This window comes from Saccopteryx bilineata, chromosome 5, assembly GCF_036850765.1.
Source record: "Saccopteryx bilineata isolate mSacBil1 chromosome 5, mSacBil1_pri_phased_curated, whole genome shotgun sequence".
Classification (NCBI taxonomy): Eukaryota; Metazoa; Chordata; class Mammalia; order Chiroptera; family Emballonuridae; genus Saccopteryx; species Saccopteryx bilineata.
Window position 1 is genome coordinate 170,191,607 of NC_089494.1, and position 24,024 is coordinate 170,215,630.

General features: G+C 37.6%; 1 protein-coding gene across 3 annotated transcripts in view; it reads right to left on the reverse strand.

The window, feature by feature from the left end:
* Positions 1 to 1,815: 1,815 nt before the first annotated feature.
* Positions 1,816 to 24,024, reverse strand: part of EGF (epidermal growth factor) — a 110,853-nt gene continuing 88,644 nt past the window's right edge. The window contains exons 22-25 of one of the 3 annotated variants that reach the window (XM_066280430.1): positions 23,815 to 23,982; positions 11,727 to 11,844; positions 7,626 to 7,731; positions 1,816 to 5,672 (exon numbers count right to left, since the gene is read on the reverse strand). In XM_066280430.1, the coding sequence (XP_066136527.1) occupies positions 5,473 to 5,672; positions 7,626 to 7,731; positions 11,727 to 11,844; positions 23,815 to 23,982 (592 nt within the window). In that variant the 3' untranslated portion in view covers positions 1,816 to 5,472. The remainder of the gene's footprint in view (positions 5,673 to 7,625; positions 7,732 to 11,726; positions 11,845 to 23,814; positions 23,983 to 24,024) is intronic. The other 2 variants (XM_066280431.1, XR_010731938.1) reach the window with 2 other exon arrangements.

A 24,024-nucleotide genomic window follows, 5' to 3' on the forward strand; every position in this document is an offset into this window, starting at 1 on the left:
CTCCACCTGTCCAATTCTCACTTCAGAAAAATACAAAAATATATAATAATAATAATAATAATAATAATAATAATAATAAATCCCTGGTCATATCTTGGTTTGTTGAAGCATCATCCAGAGTGCTGAGGTTCTGGGTTTGATTTCCTAGTCAGGGTACCTACAGGAGTAACTTCATGTTCCTGTGTTTCTCGCCCTGCCTCTCTCAAAATAAATAAATAAATAAAACTATAAAGAAATAAAGAAATAAACAAACACTCAATTGCCACCTAGTCATTATGATAGTTTTTTAGGTGGTGTTTACTTTTCATTGAGACAACAGTGGAAATAGTAATAAAAGGTGACAATAGTGAAAAATTTGGGGAAATTGATATTGATAGAAATCAAGTGGTTCTAGAATTCTAATTGCATATTTTTTAATCTATCAGAAGCCACTGCCTGTGTCTCTTGTGTTATGTCTCCAGCTGTAAAAATTTATAAGTATTTAAAACTAATGTCCACATTTTATATTGTATTTTGATTTGGCTTAGTAGCTACCAAGAAATACTACATAACTATTTCACTAGAACGTATAGATAAGGGGTTATTCTGGTACCAAATGGGATATTTAATTACTTATTGAATTATAAAAGTTAGCTAAGATTTTCAATAGAAACCTTATGATGGTTTCTCAAGGACATATTATGCTTATAATAAGCACCGTGCCTTACAAAAATAAATAGATAAAAATAAAAAATACTTTTCCCAGTTTCGTCTAAACATAAACTACACAGTGTTGTCTGATGCTAGTATAATTACAATTAATGTTCTCCTTAACTTTCACTATCCAATATACAAAAGTTGATAAATAAATAAACACATGTCCCAAATATATGTCTATGATCATCATTTTAATGTTAAAATTAAAATGAATATTTAATCTTTCTTGAGATTTATGGAACATGGTTCTTAAATTTTGGATCCAGACTTACGGCTCTGTTCTTTGACTATCTTCAGGTGCCACTTGTCTGGATTAGAAGCAGTGCAAAAAAATTTATCATTTTGTAAGCTAATACTACTAAAACAGTGGTTTCGGCCTGCCCTGTGGTGGTACACTGTATCAAGCGTCAACCTGGAACGCTGAGGTCACCAGTTTGAAACCCTGGTTTACCCAGTCAAAGCACATATGGGAGTTGATGCTTCCTGCTCCTCCCCCATCTTTTCTCTCTCTCCCTCATACTCTCTCTCTCTCTCTCCTCTCCAAAAGGAATTAAAAAAATCAAAATAAATAAACTAAACATTGATTTCTAGAAGGAGCAAAATAATAGTAATATCATTTGATTTTATGATAAGCACTCTGTGTGCATTATTTCTTTGAACGATCACTACAATAGTGATGTTATTCTCATTTTACAGATAAGGAAGCTGGCGCTTAGATGAAGTAGTTTGAATGAAGTAACAAAACTAGTAAGTGACACAATGGAATTCGAATCTAATTTGTTGACTTCAGAGAATATCTTCTTTACCATTACCTTAGCCGGAATCCCTCCAGAATGCAGCTGAGAACAATAAGGAAAAAAACTGTAACATGCCAAAATTTAAGGCCTAAAACTTAAATGGTTTACTCAAGAAATGTTTTTAGGCCCTCTTTTAATATACATTGATTCTTATTTTACTTACAATTCTAATTTGCTAGGTTATCTGAACACCAAGTTTACAAATCAGAAGCCACAAAGAAGGTAATGATGAGCTTCTATATAAGGTAATTGGCAGAGGTATGAGTGCTGACAGCTTGAATGTCCACAAGAAAGTAAAAATAATAGGATAAAACATTTGGATTCAAAGTGTAAGGACCTTTAATATGCATTGAAGGAGATCTGATCATCACAAAATAATAGCATATTATGGTTGATGTGTAATGAAGCTCTATGTCATCAAGAAAATGTGTAATTATACTCAATATGTTTTATACAATGGTAAAGAAAGATGGCAATCCTATATTGATGAAAGAAAATTTGGACTTTAAAGCAGTAAAGCCTTGAGTATCTCAATACCACAGTGGCAGAGATAAGACCCTAGTTTGTACTGGTGCTTGCCATGACTTTAAGTTGTTTCACACAAAGGATGCCACATTATGGAGCTAAAGAAACCAAAGTGCAACCACTTCACTCACTGTCCAAAATGATTCCCTAAATATTCTGAATAATAAGTTCTACTATACTTCATTATTTTTATCAGATGAATGGCATAAATGAAAAAAATGAGAATTCAAATAATTTACAGCTCTTAGTTTAGTATGTCTTCTGAAGGCTTGATTGTTGAGTGAGGCACATCTTAACTTTGCTTCTGGTCCACCAGATTTGGAAACTGAACCATGTCAGAGGGCCAAATATACACTGTAGGGGTGTGGTGGGGAAGAATGACCACCAACTAGGAAATTTTCCTGTGTAGAAATTTCTATGCTTCCTAAAGTTTCTGTCCCAGATATGTGATGGTATTGAATCATATGTTAATCATTTGCATACTTTCCTATTGAACTGTGCTGTTCCTAACATATGACTACTAGCTACCTAAACCCTTGTCAAACTCCAAACACAAAAGTGCTCTGCTTCAGGCATGCCTGGAGCTAAAGAGCTCAGGATGAAACAATATGGAGAAGTGCTTCTCATTTAAAGATTTCAATAAAGAAAAAATAAAACAAAAAAATCAATATAGTCTTGCCTGTCACACATACTTTAATTGACTATTTTTCCTTTCTCATAGTGTTTGATTTGGGTTTGGGGTTGTTGGTTTTTTTTTAAAAGAATTTATTATGTAGTACTTTTAACATATTTTCAATTATCACACACTAATCATTTATTCACAGGAAAAAGATATCAGTTAGGAATCAAGGCTAACAGGTTGAACATTAGGCTTTCAAAAGAATGCAATGTATATACTAAGGGCTCACTAGGTGCGATAAAAAAGGGCAGAATGCTCATTTTAAATGTAGTCGGTGATGTTTAGTCAAACAGAATCACAATCAGGCATTATGCACAATGAAATCATAAATGTTAGCTATAAGAATATTCAGTCTGGAAAATATGCAAATCAAATAGATGAAAATACTCTCTCTAAAAATAAATGTTTAAAGGAGGATATTTCTGGGAGAGACATGGAGCCACAAGAAAGGAAGCTACCACCCTGGCCAGGTAGCTCAGGTGGTTGGAGCATCATCCTGGTTGGCAGTTCTTTCCCCAGTCAGGGCACACATAGGAGCAGATGAATATTTCAGTCTCTCTCTCCCTCTCTTTATTTCGCTCTCTCTGTCTCTAAAATCAATACAATAAACATTTTAAAAAGAAAAAAAGAAAGAAAGAGGTTACATTTTCATGGTGACTTGTTGACTGAAGACTACAAAACAGTTCTTTCTTTACTCTGACCAAGGAAGGAGTTAGGGTTAGAGCCTGGTTCAGAAGGTAGCATACTCATTGAAAAGCTCAAAGGAAACAGGGACTTTCTGGTTCAAAGATAACGCTATGTTATGAGCTATTGTGGTCTCATATCATCTCTTTAGTTATCTTTGAAATCCTAGGAGAATGAGGTGCTAAAATATATAATATAATCTAAACCCTTAAAGCTTCAAAAGTACTCACTTATGAAAGAAAAAAATATTTACACTTGGGAATATAATTTCCCTATATTTGGGGAAATTATGACTATTGTTCTTCCAAAGTCAGTTCACTCAGAAATAAAAAACAGGTCTTCTGATTTTCTAGGGTTATCAACTGTCAAATCAAAACAAAACTAAATAGAGAAAAATCTAAATTAACTGGGGAGAGGGTCATAGTGAATATTTAACTAATATAAGTTATCCTTCCCACCACCAAATCTTTGTCAAAATTTCTAAGGGGTATCCACTTGAAGAGATGTACTTCATTTAAAAAAAAATTTTTTTTTTTATTTTATTTCAGTGAGAGGATAGGTGGAGACAGACTTCCGCATGCGCCCAGACCAGGATCTACCCAGAAAGCCCACAAGGGGACCACCCTCTGAGGGTTACTTTGTTGCTCAGCAACAGTGGCAATTTTTTTAGCACCTTATGTGGAGGCTACAGGAACCATCCTCAGCACCTGAAGCCAACTCAAACCAAATGGCTACAGGAGGGCGAGAGAAAAGGGGAGAGAGAGAGGGAGAGAGAGAGAGAGAGAGAGAGAAGAGAGGAGAGGGGTGGAGAAGCAGATAGTTGCTTCTCCCGTGTGCTCTGACTGGAATCGAACTTGGGACTTCCACACACCAGGCCGATGCTCTACCACTGAGCCAACCAGCCAGGGCCGATATACTTCATTTTTATGTTGACTTCCGGTACAACCAAAGTCCAAGGAATTGAAGAAAAAGAAAAAAAAAGATGAATGAAAGGACTAGTTAATGCAGGAACGAAACAACCCAAAGCCTTGGACAATCCCCAGTTTCTGTGTCAGGTTGTGTAAATCATGGTAACAATGCCTGTGTGCAAGAATGATTCTTATTTACAACACCTTGTGAAAATTTACTTTATAAGTTTAAGAAATTTCAATTTTTTAAAAAGGAGTAGCAATATCAAGATTGGTGAATCACTTGGATTCAACTCTAACATGCCCACAGACTATAATTTACTACTTAACCAGGTATACAATAAAAGGTTTAAATTTCATGGTGATTTTATTTAAATAATTAGGAGAAATCTATTGCTGTTCATAGTGAAAATAAACCTGGTAATTCTCTTACAATCTCATATTTGAAAATAAGTAAAAATTGTATACAAACACATAAAGGGAAAATTTACCATTTTCATTAGAAACAACTTCTGAGAGGGAGAGGGTAGCAATGACTGAGAAACACTGAAGTCTTTTGGGTAATGTTTAAAATGTTTTCATTCAAAGATTTTAAAATAGAAAAAACAAATCATCTAATTCTGAAGAAATCAGGTTCTAATTGAGTATATCTCTCATTAATTTATAATTCATTCTTCAAAATTGCCAACATGGATAAGTTAAATGATAAGTGATAAATGTCTGCAATGTATTATAACAGTAATTTTAATAATGTAACCATCTCGTGAGACTGAGCTAAATGGCTGTCCAGATATAAGAAGTTTCTTTATAACTGATGAAACTAGTATGACTGCCCACTTTAACCCCAGATTTCTTCTGGAGCTGCCGTGGGTGGGAATCTATCTGTACTGATTATTGAAGACAGCACAATTTATAAAGCACAACTGTCCCCATTGGTTTCTAGAGAGTTGAAAGTCTGTGATGGCACTGCTTGAAGGAAGAAGCAAAACCACAATTCATATTTGTTTCCAGGATGCTGAGCAGGTGATTAGTTATAAAGATTGTGGAGTCAAAATTTGTATTTTTCCTCTACTTTTTGAAACAAAGTATAACTGTCCACATGAACAGTTTCTTCTTCTTCAACTTCCACTTTTCACCGAGTCAGCTCCAATTGATGCAGGGCGTCCGGGGCCCTTTGTTGCCATCATGGGTTAGCTGACCAGAGAGAACGGGGTTTCTCAACACCCACAGCACCTGGCCATGCTGCACAGGAGGGGAGAGGAGCGCTGCATTCCATTCTCTGGGGACCAGAGCCACTACCACTGGGTGGTGGAATGCCGCAGCCGTGCTCTGTGCCCATACACATCTGGGGCTCCTTCCTCCATGATGTCGGCTGCACTGACCCTGTACAAAAAAATATTATTTTAGAATTCACATCATTCACAATCTCCAGCAAGAGAGACCCTAATAGTAGTGGCTGGAGAAAAAGCCTGAAGTATATGGCACAAAATAAACAATTCCCAAACCATCTGGTTCCTTTTTTTTTTTTTTTTTAATTATAGTAAGTTTGGTTGGTGGAGATGATTCAAAGAACTATGCTACCTGACATTGATCTTTAGCTTCCCCTGTGTATTTCCTCTCTCCCCATCTGGACCATAAATGACTCGACAACAGAGCTCAGGCTTGAAACGCACCTGCACTCCTACCCTTGAGCATGGTGCTCTGCCCCTCTGCTGGGGTTTTGCACTTAACCGGCACCATCTGATGTTGGCTGAGGTCAATGAATATGGTTCTGTGGGCCCACCGCTAATACAGCCTGTGTTTTAATAGGTTTTCCAGGAGCAGAGGAGGAATTGGCAAAGAGCCCGTCTTGATCTTTTATCTTATTCTCCACTCGGTCTGCCCACCTCCGATCTCTCTGGGCACTTTCACCACAGGCATTTATGAGACAGCTGGACATGACTGGGGCTGTGATCACTTACATCAAGAGACAGTTACATGAGTGGCCCACAGAGAATGGATCAAACTGTTTGCAGTAGAGCAAAAACAGAAATATTCTAGTCTATTCCTGAATACTCATTCAGCTGAGTCCTTAGCTCTTTTCTGAGTTGAACCATACTCGGGTCAAATCACTGTGCTATTGGATAACTTGCAAAATTATATTATATGTGCCTCTAAAGTGGATTACCTTTATAACTAAGAATTATGTGTTTTTAGCTCTTCAAGAAAAATTAGTATGTACTTATAAGATATTCCATTGCTTTTTAATAATGCTATTAATAACAAAATCCAAGCACCTTTTGAAAATGTTCAATGTTTTCATTATCCAGATAACAGCAATGCTAGTAGCATATATAACACTATAATATTTACTGTAATTTTGATAGTCAATTCTTAAGTGTAGCTTAATAGCCAGTGTCTTCTTCAAATTAGGAAGGAAAGTTCTACTGAGTTGGGTTACATGTCAACATATATACAAGAGGTAAATTAAGAGTAAGTTTTAAAAATAAGAAGCCTATATTCTCTCTACAAGGAAATCTGAGGAGGAGACTGTGGTAATAAGCACATATGTGAAGAGAAAATACCAGAAAATATAAGTGCAGCTAAAACACTAGCAGAGGAACTGTTTTTGTTGGCTCAAAGTTTTCTGAACCTTTCTCAAGGTTTATGGTGCAAAGCATATTCAGGCTTGTTCTCTAGGTTATGAAACAGAACTTTAATATCTGAGACTGAATCCCAAGGATTTTATCATAATACAACTCTTATCAAAGTGTGTCTAACTCCATTTATATCTGAGGCAAACTGAGTTCTAGAACAACTTGAGGACCTGAGTGGACTTCTGTGGCCCCTCTCTCTCCCAGTGGCCTGGCTGGACCTCATCAATGTCTAGACACCTAGCTGAGGGCTAGTCCCTTACAAGACTTGAATACTCTTGGGTCCCTGGGAGAACCCCCTGATCAACTTAATTTACAGAAAACTTTCTTACTAAAACATGGAACACATTCTCTTAGAGCTATTGACAATTTCACCGTAATTATACCTATAGCTACCAACATAAACACAAACACCAAGAATGACCTAAAAACCCGACCTAACTCAAAATAATGAGTCAACTCAATGTGTACTTTCTCAAGTGATCTAGCAGACTGCTGCTATGTAACCAGAGTTTTGAATGACCATGGTAACCTCACATAAGCCAGGAATTCGGTCCAAATATCTCTCTCTGAAGCTCAATGGCATTCCAATACAACCCAGATGCTCGTATAGCTTATCCAATGTAACTATTGTTTCTGTGCTTAAATGAGACTTTTAACAATCAGGAAAGTGTTCAGGATAAAGGTAAAGATAGCCATTCACCAGGCTCCAGGGAAGAAAATTGGCCAACATCTGCTGCCTGACCATCTTGAGGGGCCGCAGGTTGATTTCCATTTCTGAAATTCTGGTGTTCCTTTATAACCACAAACTGCAGAGAATAAAAGGAAGAAAGAGAAAGAGAACACTGTTATAGTTCATACATTATCTTAACATACATGAAATCAGTCTGTGGCTGCCTTGTGTTCATCCCATGGAAAGTGAAAGTTAAAAGAAAGGCCCTGTCCAATTTATTTCTCTGGCTAATGAGAAATTTAATTTCAAATCAGAACTTTATGTTACTCTCTATTAAGGCAATGAGGTCCTATCAATATCTTTACTGAACAATCTATTATAAATCTAGAATCCCAACTTTTGGATCATGAATCCCTAGGGGTGACTGTTATACTTTAAGCAATCCAAGAAGCTATAAGTGTTCTAAGCATGGCCAATAGGAGAGAAAAGTAATATTTCATATGTGTATGTGCTCAAACTTTTCAAATGTGTGTATATTCAGTTAAGAAAATTTATTTAAACATTCTGCCAAATTCTGAGCAATTGGGGTTATGCATGGGTAGTAATAATTAATAGTGTAATTACTGTTTGCAGGGATCCACCAAATTCTTTTGCATGGTTGCATGGGAACCAAAATTCTAAAAGGCAGGCCCAAAAAACATTTCTCTTTGTTCAACAAAATTATTATATTTGAATTATCCACAATTGATGTGGCACTTGCAATGATCAGAGTTCACTGGCTCACATTCACTCCAGATAAATTAGATGTTAAAATAGATCAATGACAAAAGGAAAGAAAAGAAGCACCCCCAGCTCCAGATAAAGGATGTAGTTTGGAAAAGTGTTTTTTATTTGTTGTCAATCAATGATTCAGAGGAAAGACTGGCCAAAATTTTGACTGAGCAAACTCCATTGGTTCAGAAATGGGCCCTCCATAAGAAGGATCCCATAATTCAAAAATACAATGAGGAAAAAGGAGTAGAAAAAACACACCTTGCTTTTACTTATATTTGAGAAAAGGATAGAAAGGAATGATGAGTGGAGTTGATTAGGAAGAGGAATGTTGATTGTGGAAGAGTGGATCCTCTGAACACATGTCTTCTTTTTTTAAAGTAAGTATAGGGGAGATACAGAGACAGATTCCCACATGTGCCCCACCTGGGATCTACCCAGCAACCCTCATCTGGTGCCGATGCTCTGCTCATCTGGGGCCATGGTTGTAACAGAGCCATCCTCAGTGTACAGGGCCAACGTGCTCAAATCAATTGAGCCATGGCTGAGGGAGGGAAGAGAGAGAAAGAGAGAGAGAGACAAAAGGAGGAGGGGGGAAGAAGCAAATGGTCACCTCTCCTGTGTGCCCTGATTGGGAATTGAACCTGGGACTTCCACATGCCAGGTTGATGCTCTACCACTGAACCAACTGGCCAGGGACTGAACACATGTTTCCATTCTCTTATTTTCCACAATACTAACCACCTTCCTCTTCATTAATGGTCTCTCTGCAGCAATATTTTGTAAAATTAACACATGACCCACTGTTTATGTAAACATGCCCATTATTTCCAGCTTGAGTCAACACTCAGCTCTCTGCACTGCTAATTTTCCAACCACATGTTTCTCTGTGAGGACATAGGTCCCTGAATCCTGGGCTGAGATGTGGATGGCAGCTGATAGAACCAATTTTGTTTCTGCTGCTTCTCCTCATAGTTTGGTGCTCAGCTCTTTCCTGCTTTCACTGATACCTGCAGTGGCAGTTGGCATCAGCGACAGTTATGACAGTGAGGGGACTGAGCTTGGAAGCCCTAGTCCACCAGCCACAGCTCTGAGCCAATAAGCTGCTTATGACAATGACAAGTGTTTTTGATTTCTTTAAAAGAAAAAAAAAAACAAGATACAAACAGATTGTGTGTTTCCTTCTCTCCCATGATTTAAGTCAGATAAATTAAACTTGCTACCCCAAACCTCAATAAAATACCATACAGACTGACAAGAACAATCTAGAGATAATTTAGAAATCCACAAAGTCCTAAAGCCTAAAAGAACTGAGGCCTTCTCTATGGCTAAGTCCATCTAGAATCACAGATGTGTAGAATCTCTAGAGGCAGAAGGGATCTTAGAGCTCATACAATCCAAATGCCTTAGTGTCCTGAAGAGGAAGCAGGGTTAAGTGACCTGCTAAAAATTAGACAGCCAATTGGTGGTGGGGGTGGGGGGGGTAAGGCTAGAATTCACATTTCTTACTGTATTTCCACACTTAAGTCAGAAAATAAGTGTACGTGGAATACTTAGAACAGGGAAGACAGATGATCACTTGTTAATTAAAAGTATAGCAACAGCCTGATCTGTGGTGGTGCAGTGGATAGAGCGTAGACCTGGAATGCTGAGGTCGCCCTGGGGTTGCCAGGTCAAAGCACATACCAATGAACAGCTAGAGTGAAGCAACTACTTCTCATCCCTCTCATCCACCTCTGTAAAATCAATAAATTTAAAAAAAAAAAAGAAAATAAAAAGCATAGCTACAGGAAAGCTAGCCTCTGGGAATGCCCCTGAGGTGGAGGCTGGGAAGTGGGCAGAATGATGCGGGAAGGATCCCCAAAGGTGCCTTTGTCCCTCTATAACCTCTACTTAATAACCTTTTCCCTTTTTCTCACAGGCTTTCGATCCCCCATGGACCTGCCATATATTCCAGCCTCTTCCACCATCTATCCCACAAATAACACCAATAGCACATAGTGAGCCAGTTACATGATCACTGACAAGTTTCTGAAAACAAAAATTTCAAGTTTCAAGTGTTTAACCTGTCTTAAGTGTGCCCTCTAGTGTTCAAATATTGATTAGTGAAGTGGGTGATCTGTGTGGCATTTTAAACTTGAATATATAGGGATGCCTAGGTGCATTTGAATTTAATTTTGAACTTTCAGTATTAGTATGAATTGAACTAAGTGTCCTGTCTTTTTTACTTTTTCTTTTTTTTTTTTTTTGCTAAATCTGGCAACTATTTTGCTGATGAAGTAGTGACACGGCAATACTTGGACTGGAAGTTTTAATTTTATCTTATCAGAATCAATAGAGCTACAGTACAAATGCAATAAAGAACATAGTTGAAATTTGTGGTGGGGTAAGCAGCTCCATTGACCAGAATTGGTCAGTGAGTAATGATAGATTTGTTCAGAAACAAACATAGCAACTCCAGATGCATTTCAGGAAAAAAAAAAAAGTTCTAGCAAGTTTTTTGTTTTTTTTTTGAAGAAATGGTCCTTATCACTTCTGATTTTAGGTAGACAGGGATTTAAAATGTTTGTGAAAAAAAATAAAAAGAAGTATGACCAGTTGGTGGCACAGTGGAATGAACATCAGCCTGGGATGTTGAGGACCCAGGCTCAAAACCAGAGGTAGCTGGCTTGAGCATGGGCTTACCAGCTTGAGCATGAGTTTGCCGGTTTAAGAATGGAATCATAGACATGACCCCGTGGTCACTGGCTTGAGTGCAAAAGTCACTGGCTTGAAGCCCAAGATCACTGACTTGAACCCAAGGTTGTTGGCTCGAGCAAGGGGTCACTGGCTCAGCTGGAGCCCCCAGTCAAGGCACAAATGAGAAAGCAATCAATTAACAACTAGAGTATTGCAACTATGAATTGATTCTTTTCATCTCTCCCCCTTCCTGTCTGTCTATACCTGTCTGTCTGTCTGTCTCTCTTTTTCGGAAAAAAAAGAGGACAGTTAGGAGACTACCCTTGGGTTTTTAAGATCCATCTAAAGGGGATCACCTAAAAATCAGAAAAGAGTTTTCACATACACATTGAAATCTAAGTTATAGGAAGAAACTGTGTGAGAAAAAAATATTCCATAAGTTTTTTGTGCCATTAAATTATGGCACTATTGTTGCCTGTTGGATTACTTTAAATGAGGCCAAAGTTCCCAATCAACAGCACCCGCCCAGGACCACCCCAGTTACTGTGATGTTAGCTAACATTATCACCTGCTGGAAGTTACAGTAGTTTGCAGTCTCTCTGACTTCAGAAGAACAAGAGAAAAGTGAACTGGGGTTAATATAAGGACAATTTCTTGCTTCCTGTAATTTGGTCACATTACCCAAGGTTGGGGACAGGATGACATCCCAGCCTCTCTATCTGCAGGCCTGCTAATGCTCACATCTCTGTTTGACTCTTCATAAGGGTTTTTTGGATTTTTCGATACCAGCTTCTGAGTCCTGCAATAAAACCAAAATGGGAGACAATCTCAAAATGAAACAATGAACACTCAGTGATGGTCAGGAACAGCTATATTTGCTACTGAAATTTAGGTACTTAAAATACATGTGAGAGGGAGTGACATCAGAGAAATGGCGCCGTGAGGAGGGCTCCCTACATCTCTCCCTGAAATTTCAACAAGTTCGACAACTAGAGACAGAAAAACAATCCCAGGAGCATCTGAAATACACATAAACTGAACAAAGGTCAGCGATCTAAGAGAACCCAATGGAGAGATGTGATATTTTTTAGGGCCTCTTGCTCTGCATGCAGTAGCTGGGGCAACTTCCTGCCAGCAGATACAGGGTGAAAAACACATTCTTATGGAACAGACCTCAGAGAACACTGCAGAAGTTGGGCAAGCTAGGCTGTAGGCTTTTTAACAAGGAAGAAGCCTGCAGAGAGCAATCCCATGGAATGCTAAGGCAAATTTAACTAGATATACATGGAGAACCTTAGAAAGCCTGAACAGAAGTCAACTTGCTCCCCTACCTCTTAAACTGGTGGCTCAGGTTGGCCCAGCTTTCATACTCAGGGCTGTGCTCTAAAAAAACCCTGGAGGAGGGACTTGCAGCTTTTAAAACCTCCTGTTCTGCAGGCAGTGACTGGGGCATCTTCCTGCCAGCCAATACAGGTTACAAAGTGCAAAAAGCCTGGAGAGAGTGGCCCCACAGAGTGCTGAGGCATACTAGACATGCCTGGAGGCTCATAGAAAGACACCTTGAGAGCAATTGGCTCCCAGCCCTGCCTGATTACGCTGGCGGCTCTGGCTGGCAAAGCCTCAGTGAGAGCCCTGTGCTGAGTGGAAATTAAGGAGGGATTTGCCAGTTCTCAGGGCCTCTTAATCTCCAGGCAGTGGCAGGGACAACTTCACAGCTGGGTCACCAGGCTGCTGATTCAGGAAGGAGAGATTTGGAGAGAGGCTCCAGAAAAACAGACTCTCCTATTGTTGGAGCCTGCAATCACTAACAAGCCCCAACTACCAACAAGACTGAGGCCTAGTATATGTTATTGCCATAGCGACACATCAACTGCAAATCTTGACCTAAGCATGCCACAGGGGCAGAGCCTGGGGTACAGTGCCACCGACCAAGAAGAGAGAGAAGAAGGAAAAAGAAAGATAACCTCTCAAAATCAAAAATAATCCACAGTTTTTATAACTTTTTCCACTTTTTCTTTCATTTTTTTTCATCTTTTTTTTCTTCCACCTTGGTCCTTTTATCCTCTTTTTGTCTTATTCCTTTCTTTTCATCTTGAACTTCATTACCCATAGGTGTTACATTTTCCATTCTTCTATATCTTTTTTTTTCTTTCTCTCTATGAGGGTTACATTCCAAAACCCTTAACTGTCTCCCCTTTCTTTTCCCATTTTCCTTTTTCTCCCTCTCTCTTGGTTTCTTCTTTATCTTTCACTTTTCCTTTAATTCAATCCTCACTCAAAAACAAATTATTTTATTTTTGGATTCAAATATTTTCTTTGTGGCATATTGTGTGCTTTTTACTTTGCTTTTTAATTCATTAGTATTCTCCCCAACCCCAGCTCTCCATTTTATGTAGTTTTTGTTCCATTTAATACAATAGTATTTTTTTCTTTTTCTTGTTTTTTTCTTGTCTCTTTCACTAGATCTCTCATTCAAATATCATTTACAGCAAATTATATTATTCTTGATACAAATTTTTTCGTTTTTTGCCCCTTTGTCACTTTTCCCCAACTCAGGCCCCCTGTTCTAGATAGTTTTTGTTCCATTTAGCACAATATAATTCTCAGTTTTTCACAATATTTTCTCAAAAAATAATAATTTATTTTATTTTATATTCTTTATTAATTCTTATTAGTGTTATTAACAAAACCACCCTCAGATGCCATTAAGGAAAAGGAAATCAAATATCATGGATACAAAAGACAGAGATGTAGCACAGATAGATGAGGAAAAGTCTATAGAAAAAAATTTTAATAGATTAAAAACCTTGAAGTTAAATGACAGAGAATTTAAAATAGAAATCCTAAAAATACTCAGAGATATACAAGAAAGCACAGAAAGGCAATTTAGGGAGCTCAAAAAACAACTCAACAAACAGAACAAATATATTACCAAGGAAATTGAAACTATGAATACAAATCAAACAGAGAAAAAAAACTCAATTCATGAACTGAAAAACAAGGTAACAAACTTAGCTAATAGAACAGGCCAGATAGAAGAGAGAATTAGTGACAAAGAAGACAGGCAACTAGAGGCACAACAGAGAGAAGAGGAAAGAGACTCACAAATTTAAAAAAAAAGAGAAAGCCCTAAGGAATTGTCTGACTCCATCAAAAAGAGCAATGTAAGAATAATAGGTATATCAGAAGGAGAAGAGAGAAAAAATGGAATGGAGAACATATTCAAACAAATAATAGATGAGAACTTCCCAAGCCTGTGGAAAGAACTAAAGCCTCAAATTCAAGAAGCAAACAGAACACCGAGTTATCTTAACCCCAACAAACCTACTACAATGCACATCATAATGAAACTGGCACAAACCAATGACAAAGAAAAAATTCTCAAGGCAGCAAAGAAAAAGAAGAATACAACATATAAAGGAAGGCCCATTAGATTATCATCAGATTTCTCAGCAGAAACTCTACAAGCTAAAAGAGAGTGGACTCCAATATTTAAAGTTCTGAAAGAAAGGAACTACCAGCCAAGAATACTATACCCATCAAAGCTATCCTTCAAATACAAAGGAGAAATAAAAACATTCACAGATAAAGAAAAGATGAAGAAATTTATCACCATAAAACTCCCACTTCAGGAATTTCTAAAGGGGATTTTCTGAACAGATACAAAGAACAAAACAAAACAGAACCACAAGTAAAAGCTCCACTAAGAACACAATAATATCAAATTTAAACTATAATGACAAAAACAAAAAAGGAGAGAGGATGAAGATTAACAGTAGCAAAGGAAGATGGAGTGCAGAAGCACTCATGAGATAGTGTACAACAATGAATATGATAGGTACCCTTTCCATTACTTAATGGTAACCACCCCTGAAAAAAGCAACACAGAAGCACATGACTTGAAAAAAGAAGTAACAAAAAAAAGAAGTATGGAATACAACCAAACAAAAACAAATGATAGAAAAACAAAAGAGAAGAATCAAACAAGATACAAAACTAACAGAAAGCAATATATAAAATGGCAATAGGAAACCCTCAAGTGTCAATAATTACACTAAATGTAAATGAATTGGAATCATCAATAATAAGACACAGAGTAGCAGAATGGATTAAAAAAAGAAAATCCAACTGTATGCTGCCTACAAGAAACACATCTGAGCAACAAGGATAAAAACAAATTCAAAATAAAAGGATAGAAAACAATATTCCAAACAAATAACATCCAAAAAAAGCAGGTATAGCAATACTCATATCTAATAATGCTGACTATAAAACAGCAAAAGTAATCAAAGACAAAAATGGTCATTTCATAATGATTAAGGGGACACTGAATCAAGAAGACATAACACTTCTTAATATATATGCACCAAACCAAGGAGCACCAAAATATATAAGACAGCTACTGACTGACCTAAAAACAAAAACTGACAAAAATACAATCACACTTGGAGACCTCAATACACCGCTAATGGCTCTAGATCATTCATCCAAACAAAAAATCAATAAAGATTCCCTGGCTGGTTTGCTCAGTGGTAGAGCGTCGGCCTGGCATGCGGAAGTCCCGGGTTTGATTCCCAGCCAGGGCACACAGGAGAGGTGCCCATCTGCTTCTCCACTCCTCCCCCTCTCCTTCCTCTCTGTCTCTCTCTTCCCCTCCTGCAGCCAAAGCTCCATTGGAGCAAAGATTGCCCGGGCACTAGGGATGGCTTCTTGGCCTCTGCCCCAGGCGCTACAGTGGCTCTGGTCACGACAGAGCGACTCCCCGGATGGGCAGAGCATCGCCCCCTGGTGGGCATGCCGGGTGGATCCCGGTCAGGCACATGCAGGAGTCTGTCTGACTGCCTCCCTGTTTCCAGCTTCAGAAAAATACAAAAAAAAACACAAAAAAAACCAAGATTCTTAACAAGATACTTGTAAATGTCTTTTGTTTTTATGATATGGCTTTAAAAAACAACAAATAACATGAGAAAAAGCATTTTATTTGGTTGATGATATGCATGCTTCTGTAAATAGAAAATAAATTTTTGTAGATAGTCAAAAAAAAAATCAATAAAGAAATATTGGCCTTAAATGAAACACTAGAACAATTGGATATGATAGAAATCTAAAGGACATTTCATCCCAAGTGCCAGATTATACATTTTTCTATACTGTACATGGAACATTTTCAAGAATTGATCATATGTTGGGACACAAAAATAAAATCAGCAAATTCAGAAAAATTGAAATTATATCAAGCATATTTTCTGACCATAAAGCCTTGAAACTAGAATTCAACTGCAAAAAAAAGAGGTAAAAAAAACCCCACAAAAATATAGAAATTAAACAACAGACTTTTAAAAAATGAGTGGGTCAAAGAAGAAATAAGTGCAGAGATCAAAAGATACATACAGACAAAAATAACACAACATATCAGAATCTCTGGGACGCAGCAAAAGCAGTAATAAGAGGAAAGTTCATATCACTACAGGCCTATATGAACAAACAAGAGAGAGCCCAAGTAAACCACTTAACTACACATCTTAAGGAACTAGAAAAAGAAAAAGACAACCCAAAACCAGCAGAAGAAAGGAAATAATAAAAATCAGAGCAGAAATAAATAAAAAGAGAACAGAAAAACTATAGAAAAAAATTAATAAAACAAGGAGCTGGTTCTTTAAAAAGATCAACAAAATTGACAAACCCTGGCAAGACTCACCAAGGAAAAGAGAGAAAGGACTCATATAAACAAAATCCAAAATAAAAGAGGAGAAATCACCACAGACATCATAGATATACAAAGAATTATTGTAGAATACTATGAAAAACTATATGCCACCAAATTTAACAATATAGAAAAAATTGATAAATTCTTAGAACAATACAACCTTCCTAGACTGAGTCATGAAGAAGCAAGAAAGCCTAAGCAAACCCATAAGCAGGGAGGAAATAGAAAAAAACTATTAAAAACCTCCCCCAAAATAAAAGTCCAGGGCCAGACGACTATACTAGTGAATTCTATCAAACAATCAAAGAAGACTTGGTTCCTATTCTACTTGGTTCCTTCACTTCCAAAAAAGTGAAGAAGAAGCAATACTTCCAAACATATTTTATGAGGCCAACAGAACCCTCATACTGAAACCTGGCAAGGATGGCACAAAAAAAGAAAACTACAGACCAATATCTCTAATGAATACAGATGCTAAAATACAAAACAAAATACTAGCAAATCGAATACAACAACATATTAAAAAAATAATACATCATGATCAAGTGGGATTCAACCCAGAATCAAAAGAATGGTTCAACATATGTAAAATGGTTAACGTAATACATCATATCAACAAAACAAAGAACAAACACTACAGGATCTTATCAATAGATGCAGAAAAGGCATTTGATAAAATACAATACAATTTTATGTATAAGACTCTAAACAAAATGGGTATAGAAGGAAAATATCTCAACATAATAAAGGCCATTATGATAAACCATCATCTAACATCATATTAAATGGCATAAAACTGAGGGCTTTTCCCCTTAAATCAGGAAAAAGACAGGGTTTCCCACTCTCTCCACTCTTATTTAATGTGGTGCTGAAAGTTCTAGCCAGAGCAATAAGATAAGAAAAAGAAATAAAAGGCATTTACATTGGAAAAGAAGAAGGAAAGGTATCACTGTTTGCAGATGATACGATCCTATACATTGAAAACCCCAAAGACTCCACAAAAAGATTACTAGAAACAATAAACCAATATAGCAAGGTCACAGGATACACAATTAATATACAAAAATCCACTGCCTTCCTATATGCCAACAACGAAACATGAGAAAATGAACTCAAAAAAATAAGCCCCTTCATGGTTGCAACAACAACAAAATAATACCTAGGAATAAACATAACAAAGAATGTAAAGGACCTATATAATGAAAACTACAAAGCATTGTTAAGGGAAATCAAAAAAGATACAATGAAATGGAAAAATATTCCTTGTTCTTGGATAGGAAGAATAAATATAGTCAAAATGACCATATTACCCAAAGCAATATACAAATTCAATGCAATTCCCATCAAAATTCCAATGACATTTTTTAAAGAAATGGAACAAATAATCATCAGATTTATATGGAACTATAAAAAACCCCAAATAGCCAAAGCAATCCTAAGGAAAAAGAATGAAGCTGGGGGCATTACAATACCTGACTTCAAATTATAGAGCCACGATAATCAAATCAGCATTGTATTGGCAGAAAAATAGACACTCAGACCAATGAAACAGAATAGAAAGCCCAGAAATAAAACCACATGTATATGGTCAAATAATTTTTGAAAAAGGGGCCAACAACACACAATAGAGAAAAGAAAGCCTCTTCAATAAATGGTGCTGGGAAAACTGGAAAGCCACATGTAAAAGAATGAAACTTGACTACAGTTTGTCCCCTTGTACTAAAATTAATTCAAATGGATTAAAGACCTAAATATAAGACCTGAAACAATAAAGTACATAGAAGAAAACATAGGTACTAAACTCATGGACCTTGGTTATAAAGAGCATTTTATTAATTTGACTCCAAAGGCAAAGGTAGTGAAGGCAAAGATAAATGAATGAGATCACATCAGACTAAGAAGTTTTTGCACAGCAAGAGAAATTGACAACAAAACAAACAGACAGCCAACTAAATGGGAGATGATATTTTCAAATAACAGCTCAAATAAGGGCCTAATATCCAAAATATACAATGAACTCATAAAACTCAACAACAAACAATCCAATAAAAAAAATGGGAAGAGGACATGACCAGATAACTTCTCTCAGAAAGAAATATAAATGGCCAACAGATATATGAAAAGATGCTCATCTTCATTAGTTATTAGAGAAATGCAAATCAAAACTACAATGAGATACCACCTCATGCCTGTTAGATTAGCTATTATCAACAAAACAGGTAATCACAAGTGTTGAAAAGGCTGTGGAGAAAAAGGAACCCTCATCCACTGTTGGTGGGAATGTACAACCATTATGGAAGAAACTATGGTGGTTCCTCAAAAAACTAAAAATAAAACTACCATATGACCCAGAAATCCCTCTACTGGGTATATACCCCCAAAACTCAGAAACATTGGTACATAAAGACACATGCAGCCCCATGTTCATTGCAGCATGTTCACAGTGACCAAGACATGGAAACAACCAAAAAGCCCTTTAATAGATGACCAGATAAAGAATATGTGGTACATATATACTATGGAATACTATTCAGCCATAAGAAATGATGACATCAGATCATTTACAACAACATGGATGGACCTTGATAACATTATACTGAGTCAAATAAGTAAATCAGAAAAAACTAATAACTGTATGATTCCATACATAGGTGGGACATAAAAATGAAACTTAGAGACATGGACAAGAGTGTGGTGGTTATAGGGGGGGACGGAAGAAGTGGGGGGACGGGAGGGGCACAAAGAAAACCAGATAGAAGGTGATGGAAGACAATTTGACTTTGGGTGATGGGTATGCAACATAATTAAATATAAAAATAATCTGGAGATGTTTTCTCTGAACATATGTACCCTGATTTATTAATGTCACCCTATTAAAATTAATTAAAAAATACATGTGAGAGAATAACTATTAAGAAAAGTAGAAACACAATTTTGGGGTTTTAAGGCATTATTTCCTGCAGAAGTCTTCAGATGATGCTTCACTTTTTTCAAGGTTCTGTGAAATGGGGATTGCAGGGGAGCCATACATTCATTCAGTCATGGACCTGTCTACTGAGTACTAACTATATCCCAGGCATTGTCCTAGTACTGGAGATATCACACCCAAAAAAGAACAAAAATATCTCAACCTTTATGGATTTACTTTTGATGGGGAGCAGGGCAGTCTATGAAAGTAGTATTACAGCCATTGTGTGACATACACTATATGAACTCCATTTTACAAGTGAAGCCAGTGGGGTTGAAGACAGCAGTGACTCACCCAAGGCACACAACTAGCTGGGCAGCCTGAAAGCTGGGCCATAACAGCGAATCATCTAGGCCAGAGGTCGGGAACCTTTTTAGCTAAGAGAGCCATGAACGCCACATATTTTAAAATGTAATTCCATGAGAGCCATACAACGACCTGTGTACATTACGCATTATCCAATAAAAATTTGGTGTTGTCCTGGAGGACAGCTGTGATTGGCTCCAGCCACCCACAACCATGAACATGAGTGGTAGAAAAATGAATGGATTGAGCCCTGGCCGGTTGGCTCAGTGGTAGAGCATCGGCCTGGCGTGCAGGAGTCCCAGGTTCAATTCCCGGCCAGGGTACACAGGAGAAGCGCCCATCTGCTTCTCCACCCCTCCCCCTCTCCTTCCTCTCTGTCTCTCTCTTCCCCTCCCACAGCCAAGGCTCCACTGGAGCAAAGTTTCCCCGGGCGCTAAGGATGGCTCTGTGGCCTCTGCCTCAGGCACTAGAATGGCTCTGATTGTGGCAGAGCGACACCTCAAGATGGGCAGAGCATTGCTGCCTCCCCGTTTCCAGCTTCAGAAAAAAAAAGAAAGAAAGAAAATGAATGGATTGAAATACATGAGAATGTTTTATATTTTTAACATTATTTTTTTTATTAAATATATGTCGCAAGCCAGATGCAGCCATCAAAAGAGCCACATCTGGTTCGCGAGCCATAGGTTCCCGACCCCTGGTCTAGGATACTTCCACCGGCTTGCCACAATCTCCTGCTCACAGGCATAGAACAAGAGTGGGGGGCCCAAGAGCATATTGTCTAATAGTTACCAAACCAGGAAATAAACTAGGTATCTGACTCCAAATTCAATTTTATAAATACATATTTGGTTGATAAACACTAAGCACTAAGTCTATACAATGCATGGTGTCATGCACTGAGGGTAAGGGGTGAAAGGAAGGGAAATCTAACATTAAGGTGAAACCCCTGTTCTCAAAGCAGTGGCCTCTAGAGGGAGAGGGACAGGTATATAATGTACTAAGTGGCCATACAGGCAATGAAGGAAATGGGGTGGTGAAGCAGCCTAATTCCCTATATGAGGGCATCGTTGCGACAACAGGTTTGCCTGGACATCTGAGCAAGGGCAACAGAAAGGGAGGAGCTACCTTATCTTGGGAGCTGTGCATTCGGTGTAACAGATCTTTCCAGGAAATGGTGTAGGGTTATTATTTTTAATCAAAGGGATCAAGAAAAAAAATTAAAGCAAGGGGCTAATGCAATCAGTTCCAAAGTTGCAAAGTTACAAAAAATTTTCCTGTTGTTTAAAAAAATCTAGATCTATGAATAATATTATACTTTAAAAAATATTTAATTTCACAGTTTTTTGTGAGATATACAAGACAAATAATGTCAAACAATCTAGACAAATCAGGCAAGGACTGATACAGAGTAAGAAATAACTGACTCTAACTCTTTAAAGAAAGTCACATAGCACACCTAATTTATCATCTTACTTTAGTGACATGGCAATACTTGGACTGGAAGTTTTAATTTGATCTTATCTGAATCAATAGAGCTACAGTACAAATGCAGTCAAGAACATAGTTGAAATTTGTGGTGGGGTAAGCAGCTCCATTGACCAGAATTGGTCAGTGAATAATGATAGATTTGTTCAGAAACAAACGTAGCAACTCCAGATGCATTTCAGCAAAAAGAAATAAAGTTCTAGCAAGTTTTCTTTTTAAAGAAATGGTCCTTATCACTTCTGATTTTAGGTAGACAGGGGTCAGAGGCTAAAGACATTCTTATTTGTGTCAAGTCTCATCTCTCAGCTGAGCTGGTCTTTAAATTCTAAGTCAGAAAGGCCAGCAATTTGCCATTGGCTTTTGATCCAGAGCTCTGAAGAATATAACAACACATAAACATTTATGTATTATGCCATAGCACATAAAGTGAGAAAAAATAACTAATAATTGTCACACATAAACTTAAGTTTTTGCTCCCAACTTTTCCTATACTATTATTTACCAAGCATCTATTTTGCTTCTAGCATTCTGTCCAACGGATGGAGTACCAGTTATTTAATGTTCTTTCCACAGACATCCAAGCTGGTGATTGAATACCAGGCTACAAAGAACAATGGTTATTGGTGGACCACTGAATTAAAATTTCAAGTTGTGCCTGAGAATCTTGTGTCTCAAGACAGAAAAGAGTTTGGAACATGTGACTCTTTGGGGGAAGATTACAGTTCATGGAAAATCATTATAATAACAGGTTCTAAATGCCAGAGATACACTAAATTCTTTACTTAGATTAATTTAATTAATCCCACAATATCTCTTAAGTACTATTCTTGTTTCCATTGTATAACAAAGAAAATTAATGAATACAAAAGTCAGATAACATGCTTGATGTTATTTAAACATGAACCAAGAATTGAACCTGTGCAGTTTGAATCTACAGCCTGTGCCCTGAACCATTACACTAGAGTATAGCAGAGTCTCAGACAAGCACACCTTGAGTGATATGTTAAATTCTCCAAAACACAAAACAGTTGACATCTGTGAGGTTGTATAGTACCGATAAGGGTGGTTGGATTTTTATTGGCACATAGTGGTAGGCATTCTGTACATTCCCAGAGAAATGGGACCTATCAGTTAAGTAGGTCTTTGGTTTTCAAGCCATAAAATGAAGAGATCAAATTAGATAATTCAATAAAGTCCCCTTCAATATCCAAGTATTAAGACTCACTGATTTTGTACAGAACAAACTATAATGGAACATAAAATGCTTCTCAATATTGAGGGTGTGGAGGGTGCTGTCCTACTGTTCAAGGAAATGGAAAATCAGCAGTGTGATGCCTATTCCCTCACCTTAATGTAGTACCCATTTTTAAAAATTAAATGTACACATATTTTTTTCACAGTTTTTAACTTTTAACTTGAAATTATTAAATACACAAAATCCAAGGACCAGAAAGTTTTTCCAAGTTGGGGGAAATACTAATTTTCTTTTTTTTTAATATTATATTCCTCTTTATTGTTGTAATGGTCTTATTTTTATTTTTTAATTAAATTTAATGGGGTTACACTGGTTAACAAAATTATCCAGGTTTCAGGCGCAAAATTCTACAACATATCTTTTGAACACTGTGTTCTATGTTCACTCCTTCAAGTCAAGTTTCTGTCCATCACCATTTATCCCCCTTGTACCCTCTGCCACCCCCCACCCTTCCTGTCAATAACCACACTGTTGTGATTTCCTTTTCTTTTTTCTTTTTTTCCTTTTTTTTTTCTTTTTGAGAGAGAGGAGAGAAGGAGAAAAGGAGGTGGGAAGGAGAGGGAAACATCAACTTGTAGTAGTTGCTTCTCACATGTGCCTTGAGCAGACAAGCCCAGGGTTTCGAACCAGTGACTTCAGCATTCTAGGTCAATACTTTACCCCCTCTGCCTCTGCAGGTCAGGCTTGTGATTTTCTTGAACAATAGCTAATACATTGTGGGAACTCAAATCAACAGAAGGAAGCCATGAAAAGCATACTGTAATTATAGAGTCTAGGTGGGGAAAGCAGGTACAAGAAAGAAGTAGAATACAAAAATGTCTCATCAAATAACAGCCCCTGACCTACAAAGGAGTGTGGACCAGGACTGAAATAGAACACGGAAAAGTAAAACCACTGCTAATGTAGAACAGGAGAATCTAGCCCCTTGTCTTTCACTGCTATCCCAGTTCTGATCTAGTAAAGGGGTGGAAGACCCCCTCAAGGAGCAGGTGTTCCTCTGGGAGGGGCTTGTTCGAGGCTGAGAGTGCCGTTGGAAAGAAAGAGTCACCTGTAGTAGTGAGCGACCCACAGCCCCAGGAGCAGCAGGAGGACAAGTGCCACCACGCAGACGGCCACCACAGTGATGTTCCGCTGCCGCCCGTGGCCAGCGTGGCGCAGTTCCCACCATTTCAGGTCTCGGTGCTGACATCGCTCCCCGACGTAGCCAACAACACAGCTGTGACAAGATACAAACCGAGGTCAGCAGTGAGCCCTGGAA